General features: G+C 38.0%; 1 protein-coding gene across 1 annotated transcript in view; it reads left to right on the forward strand.

Moving 5' to 3' along the window:
• slc7a7 (solute carrier family 7 member 7) overlaps positions 1 to 7,909 on the forward strand; it is a 21,552-nt gene extending 13,643 nt beyond the window's left edge. The window contains exons 5-10 of the mRNA XM_067445672.1: positions 1,267 to 1,390; positions 3,659 to 3,762; positions 3,885 to 3,981; positions 4,119 to 4,268; positions 6,777 to 6,960; positions 7,058 to 7,909. Of these exons, the coding sequence (XP_067301773.1) occupies positions 1,267 to 1,390; positions 3,659 to 3,762; positions 3,885 to 3,981; positions 4,119 to 4,268; positions 6,777 to 6,960; positions 7,058 to 7,137 (739 nt within the window). The 3' untranslated portion in view covers positions 7,138 to 7,909. The remainder of the gene's footprint in view (positions 1 to 1,266; positions 1,391 to 3,658; positions 3,763 to 3,884; positions 3,982 to 4,118; positions 4,269 to 6,776; positions 6,961 to 7,057) is intronic.
• The last annotated feature ends 72 nt before the right edge of the window (positions 7,910 to 7,981 follow it).

A 7,981-nucleotide genomic window follows, 5' to 3' on the forward strand; every position in this document is an offset into this window, starting at 1 on the left:
ATCCATCCACTGATCCATCAATCCATCTATCCACCCACTGATCCATCCATCCATCTATCCATCATCCACTGATCCATCCACCCATCCATCCATGCATCCATCCATCCACCCACCCACTGATCCATCCATTCATCCATCCAACCATCCATCCATCCATCCATCCATCCATCCATCCATCTATCTGTCATCTGTATGTCTGCCATCCATCCATCCATCCATCTATCTATCTATCTATCTATCTATCTATCTATCTATCTATCTATCTATCTATCTATCTATCTATCTATCTATCTATCAATCTATCTATCTATCTATCTATCTATCTATCTATCTATCTATCTATCTATCTATCTATCTATCTATCTATCTATCTATCTATCTATCATCTGTATGTCTGCCATCTATCTATCTATCTATCTATCTATCTATCTATCTATCTATCTATCTATCTATCTATCTATCTATCTATCTATCTATCTATCTATCTATCTATCTATCTATCTATCTATCTATCTGTCTATCTGTTTGTCTGTCTGTCTGTCTGTCTGTCTGTCTGTCTGTCTGTCTGTCTGTCTGTCTGTCTGTCTATCTATCTATCTATCTATCTATCTATCTATCTATCTATCTATCTATCTATCTATCTATCTATCTATCTAGGGTTTACCTGTTTTAAAGGCTTTTTTCTTTGATACACCCGATTTACTGAATGTTTAAACATGTGATTTGTCACATGCCTTTTTGTGGGATGTTCAGGTCCATCATGTGACAAGAGCTTCTCTTAATCCTTCCGTCACACAAACTATCCAAGCACCTCTCCATTTGGGCCTCCGGGTAGAAAGAACTACTCTGTGTTGATAAAGTCTAGAATGAGATGTTCAGAAGCTGTCATTATTACAAGAAAAAGATCATCACCACCAATATGCATAGAATATGAACTCCAAACGCGGTACTGTCCTGCAGAGTTTAGCTGGGTGGAAGTTTCTGGTATGCCTAGTAAGAGCTTGATTAGCTGGGTCAGGTGTGTTTAATTGGGGTTGGAGCTGAACTCTGTGGCCCTCCAGGAGCAGGACTGGACACCCCTGATCTACTGCATACATAAACAATATATCTGTGGACATTTGTCAGAATTAGGCATTGCATTTTTTTGACTGGGTGAGTTGCTCTACAAGCTTGGAGAGTTGTAGACTGTATAAATGGCAGGTATTATATGGACATTAATGCATTCTGCTGCCCTCTAGTGGTTTATTTATTTATTTATTTTTGCAGAAATCTCCCACTTGCCATTGCCATCTCCATGCCCATTGTCACAGTGATCTACATTCTTACCAATCTGGCATACTATACAGTCCTGCCCATTCCTGCCATCCTGGACAGTGACGCTGTGGCTGTGGTGAGTCCTCATCCCTGCTGGTAGTCAAACATGGTGGGACAGATTCATTTATTAGCTTTTTTTTTTAAAAGGGATAGTTCACCCAAAAATGAAAATGTGACGTTTATCTGATTACCACCAGGGCATCCAACATGTAGGTGTGTTTGTTTCTTCAGTAGAACACAAATGAAGATTTTTAACTCCAACCGTTGCTGCGCCAGTCGTATAATGGGGTGAATGGGGTGTATGGGTAAAAAAACACAGACATACGAATCCATATTAAACCCTGTGACGACACATTGATGTCTGAAGACACGAAACGATCGGTTTCTATGAAAAACCCAACAGTGTTTATGTTATTTTTTTAGTGCCATTACTTCTAATGAATAAGGTCAAAATACCGCCTTGATCATAGAATATTTACGTAGATTCATTCGACCAATCTGTGCCGGCACTAATGAGGTATCTCTCTCTCTCTCTCTCTCTCTCTCTCTCTCTCTCTCTCTCTCTCTCTCTCTCTCTATATATATATATATATATATATATATATGTTTATAAATATGATCATGCCTTTTTGGTATTTTGACCTTCTTTAGCAAAAGTAATGGCGCTGGGGAAAACTAGATGAGATTCGTCTGATATGAGGTAAAATAATATAAAGACTGTTGGGTTTTTCATAGAAACCGATCGTTCTGTGTCTTAAGTCATCATTGTGTCGTCACGAGCCACATGGTTTAATTTGGATTTATATGTCTGTGTTTTTTACTCTCATAGAAAACACCCCATTGACATGCATTATACGACTGGCACAGCAACGGTTTGAGTTAAAAATCTTCATTCGTGTTCTACTGAAGAAGCAAACACACCTACATGTTGAGCAGAAAAACATCACATTTTCATTTTTGGGTGAACTATCACTTTAACTTAGCTTTTCGACTTATTAATATTTTTAATGCTTCAAAAAAGAATGCTCTTTGGCTCATAAATACTATTTATGGCTATTTATGGCTATTTGATCATAAATACAGTAAAAACTGCAATTTTATGGAATATTATTCCACCTTTAAATTAATAGTTTTCTGTTTGAATATATTTTAAAATATAAGTTATTCCAGTGATGGCACAGCATCATTACTCCAGTCTTCAGTGTCACCTTCAGAAATCATTCCAATATGATAATTTGCTCTCAAGAAACAGAAATGTATCTTCTTAATATTTTTATGGAAACCATGATACATTGGGTATAAATATATACATTTTGGGTACTTTCTTGAATAGAAAAAAAGAGCATTTATATTCTAATTGAATATATTTACTGTACCTTTTGATCAGTATAATGCATCCTCACTGAATAAAAGTGTTAATCCAAAAAAACAACACCGTACTGACCCAAAAACAGTAGTGTACAGTAAAAATGAAAAGAAAGAGGAAAGCCGTACTAAGCTGCAATTATTAAAGGGTTAGTTCACCCAAAAATGTAATTGATGTCATCAATGACTTACCCTAAAGTCGTTCCACACCCGTAAGACCTCCGTTCATCTTCAGAACACAGTTTAAGATATTTTATATTTAGTCTGAGAGCGTATGCAAGTGTATGCACACTATACTGTCCATGTCCAGAAATGGAATAAAAACATCCTCAGAGTAGTCCATATGAGACATCAGTTAGGTTATTAGAATCTCTTGAAGCATCGAAAATACATTTTGGTCCAAAAATATCAAAAACTACGACTTTATTCAGCATTATCTTCTCTTCCTTGTTTGTGTTAAGTACCCAAATAAAGATTTGAGCGTTATGAATCAGCGTATTGATTCATGATTCGGATCGCCAATGTCACGTGATTTCAGCAGTTTAGCAGTTTGACACGCGATCCGAATCATGAATCAATACGCTGATTTATAACCATTTGAATCTTTATTTGGGGATTGAACACAAACAAGAAAGAGAAGACAATGCTGAATAAAGTCGTAGTTTTTGTTATTTTTGCTTCAAGAGATTCTCATGAACTAACTGATGTCTCATATGGACTACTCTGATGATGTTTTTATTCCCTTTCTGGACATGGACAGTACAGTGTGCATACACTTGCATACGCTCTCGGACTAAAATATAAAACATCTTAAACTGTGTTCTGAAGATGAACGGAGGTCTTACGGGTGTGGAACGACATTAGGGTAAGTCAATAATGACATAAAATTCATTTTTGGGTGAACTAACCTTTTAAGCTTGAATCATTTCTTTTGGCTATTCTACTGAGTTCCTGGGCTAATTAAAGTTTTCATTCACAGACATTTGCAGACCTAGTTTTTGGGTATTTCAACTGGACAATACCGGTCGCTGTCGCCTTCTCCTGCTTTGGAGGATTAAATGCATCAATAGTGGCTGCATCAAGGTGAGTGCTATCACATGTAGCACGACCAGTGTCTGATTCGCCACATTATTCCCTCTCAAACCCCATTTTCCTTCTTAACTTCAGTCTCAGCTCGCTTCTCATTCACAAATATCTCCTCTCAGGCTGTTCTTCGTGGGCTCCAGAGAGGGCCACCTGCCAGACTACCTGTGCATGATTCATGTCACCCGCTACACCCCCATCCCCGCCCTACTCTTCAATGTCAGTTCCCATCATGTCCATTTGTGTGTCACAATATGCTGTTTTATATACTTTTGTTGTGTTTCAATCATGTGAGTCCATATAAGTCATTGTGTCTATAAATGTGCAGTATTCTCAAAGGTCTTGTTGTGTGACAGGGAGCCATGGCTCTTGTGTATCTGTGTGTGGAGGACGTCTTTAAACTGATCAACTACTACAGCTTCAGCTACTGGTTCTTTGTGGGTCTGTCTATCCTGGGACAGCTGTACCTGCGATGGAAACAACCGGAGAGAACACGACCACTAAAGGTAACAAGTTTAAAATCAATAAAATCATGGTGTAAAATCTCACTGTGAGATATAAAGTTGCAATTGTGATATAGCCTGGCTAGAATGTTGCAGTTGTGAGATATAAAGTTGCAAGTATGATAAAAAAAAAAGTTGCAATTGTCAATCTTTTGCATTCTGGTGTTGTAGTCATCTTAGACTTTAGCTCTGCAGCGTATTTTGAATGATTGTACACAGGGGCGTTTTTAGGATTTTCATTTTAGGGGAGCTTAGCCCCCTTTGAGGGTAGCCTATCGAAAAAAAAATCACACTTTAGTTTGGGGTCCAAATTGTGCTATTAACTAGCAGGGGCGTAGCACCAAATTTTGGGCCCTGGGTACAAACCATCTTGCTGGGCCCCCGTACCATGTATGTGTATGTATAGAAAACTGACTTCTAAGGCCCCCCCCCCCCCCCCCCCCCCCGCCTCGGGCCCTGGTTACTCAGTACCCTTTATCCCCCCAGTCCCACGCCCCTGCTAACTAGTAGTTTACTAACATGCATACCCAGGATATTGGCTGTTAATTATTACGTATAAAGCTAATATTAATACCTTATTGCATGGCCATATTGTAGCATACTTGCATTAATCATACCAAATAATGTAGGCAGGTTTATAATCACCAAGATCCCAAATGTGGGGGTTCGGGGGCATGGTCCCCCAAGAATATTTGAATTCTATGATCTACATTTGTGCATTTTAAGATGTTCTGAAGGCCAAAAAATAAGATAACAATAGCTTGAAAACCATGTCACTGAGCAGTAGATTATTTGTCTTTCTTATCTCCACATCTCTCTTTCTGTTTTTATCTTGCCCGTCTCTTCCTCTCATAACGCTGAGCTTTGACTGATATAGACTAGTTTTTCCATTTTTGTCAGTGAAGAAAGTAAAAATATGGTTTACATATTAACATACTGATATTTATTTGTTTTATGAATCATTTTCTTAGACATGTTAATTTAGGTACTGTTTATTAAAGTTTAAGTTTATTGAATTAATTCACTATATAAACACCTTCATTACTAATATGCCCAATACTGAAAAAATATTTTTTTTATTTAGGCAACTGAAGGTTACAAATGGAATTATATTAATTTACAATATAAACAGATTCATTATCAATATGCCTAATCTGATGAAAATGGCTTTGTTAATATTTCTTGTTTCTTTAATTAGGCCTATTATGAATCATATAGGCATATTTTTAACTCAAAATGACGAAATTAGACAAATGATTATTAATTTGCCTGAATATTTTTGTCTATAGTTTAACATTTCTAACTTGAAGCAGCAGCTGTCAAACATAAATGTTTATTTCAACTGCTTACATTTCTCTCTTTACGTTGTCGAGTTGCGCTGCTAAAATTCACTCTCATGGCCTCAGCAGTTTCTTTTTTAGTCTATGGTGTGAACATAAAGCCCGCCTGCTCTGATTTGATTGGTTTTCTTGACATTGACGAGCGGTGACAGACCAATGAGGCTCAGATTCACACACACACACACACACACACACACACACACACACACACAGAGACACACACACACACACAGACACAGACACACACAGACACACAGACACACACACACACACACACACACACACACACACACACACACACACACACACACACACACACACACACACACACACAGACACACACACACACACAGACACACACACACACACAGACACACACACAGACACACACAGACACACACACAGACACACACACACACACACACACACACACACACAGACACACACACACACACACAGACACACACACAGACACACACACACACACACACACCTCTGCTTCTGACGTGCGCTCTGCTCGGCACTGCTGCGGCAGCGAATTGAAGAACTCAACACACAGACAGACTAAAAAGACGGGACGAAGCCTAATTCAGCTTCTCAAATCAGGAAAAAATGTATGGGGAGAATTGATTTTGTCTATGATTGGATGGTTGTGGTTTGCTATTGGTGGATCTCAGGTGAGTGACAGGTTGCTCCGCCCTCATGCCAGCGAACACATCATCAGAGAAGAGAAGAAATTACGGAAGAGGGAGGGGGAAGTTTTTGTGATTAAAGATTATGAGAGCACGTGAATTGTAAGAAAATTATGATGTGCACAGATATATGTAATAACAATTACTGCAATTTTTTTTATCAAGGTAACTTTAATATATTAATACATCATAAAATACACATTTTCATACTTCCAAGTTTTATTTGTTATATATTCTTTAATTTAACAATACGTAGGAGTAAGGCGCAAGACAAAAAGTTGACGCAAATTGACCCGAGTTCGAATCTGCCCCATTGCCGAACTCACTCTACTCCCTTTTCCCATCACATATCAGATTGGAAAGGCATTTATTGTTTCAAACGTGGTTAAAATAGTTGACAGTTGGTCACTGAGCATCAAAAGAGTTCCTTGAAAAAGTAAAAACTCTCATTTATCTTACCTTCTTTCTTTTTTTTTCAGCTCAGCCTCTTCTTCCCAATTATATTCTGCCTCTGCACTGTATTTCTTGTGGTGGTGCCTTTATACAGCGACACAATCAACTCATTAATCGGCATTGGCATTGCCTTATCGGGAGTTCCTGTCTACTTCCTGTGCTGCCATCTACCCGCCACGCGGAGACCAATGTGGCTCCGCAAGTTTATCGGTACGTCTTCTGCTAACGTAGTGGTTTAGGTTTACAGAGTTAAAACTGGATATAACTCCCAATACTTATGCATCTATTTTTATGCCCCTTTCACCAGCATCTTCAGGCTTAATCATACAGAAGGTGTGCTACTGCGTTCTTACGGAGATGGACACCGACGATGTAAAGGCAGAGTAGAAGAGGACGATGCACTGACAAGAAAACTAAACCTGGACATGCAATACACAAGCTGCTGATGTGATTAACCTAGTTTTACACTGATTTGGAGTTATCATTTTAGAGTCCTTTATATTTATTAGAAATATTTATGTAGAAGAGCTGCATTTTGAATGCTGGTTTGATGGGGACCAGTAAACTAACTCCTTTGCCTGGTTTCATGGCAGGGTTTAGATTAAGCATTCATTTTTATAAACATTACTGGTGTGCATCTTGAGACAAAACAATGGCTCTGACATATTTTGAGATATACCACCACCAGGGCAAGTTGCTCTCAGTTAAAACAGCGTTTTAGTCTGGGACTAGCTGAAGCCTTGTCTGTGAGACCGGGGGAGAAAGTGAGACGAAACTACCTTTGGACAGCGGTTGGTGAGATGATGAAATGATAGCACTGATAACAGAGGAAATATTATATAGACATTTGTACCATAGCTTTAAAACTAAACCTAAATCAATCTTGCACATATTAATTTAACATAAGCTTAGATGCTTGTACACTGAACGCCCAATGAAACATCTATTTTTGAAGGAATCACCACTACAGCATTTTTTATCTTTACAAGTTTATATCTGAATATCAACAGCAGTATTGTTCTTATTTTTGTAAAGACTGAAATGACAGTGTTATTATGGATTTGTGATAAATAACTAGTTGAATAAGACTAAAAATATACTTAATAAAAGGGCAAACAATGCAAAACCTGTGTATTAATCATGATATTCATGTTGGGATCTTAAAATCATCTCTGTCATTATATGTCTGTGCTTTGGATGTGCTTTTAAACTACAAGCGTGAGATACATTT

The sequence above is a fragment of the Pseudorasbora parva genome, chromosome 1, assembly GCF_024679245.1.
Source record: "Pseudorasbora parva isolate DD20220531a chromosome 1, ASM2467924v1, whole genome shotgun sequence".
NCBI classification, from domain to species: domain Eukaryota; kingdom Metazoa; phylum Chordata; class Actinopteri; order Cypriniformes; family Gobionidae; genus Pseudorasbora; species Pseudorasbora parva.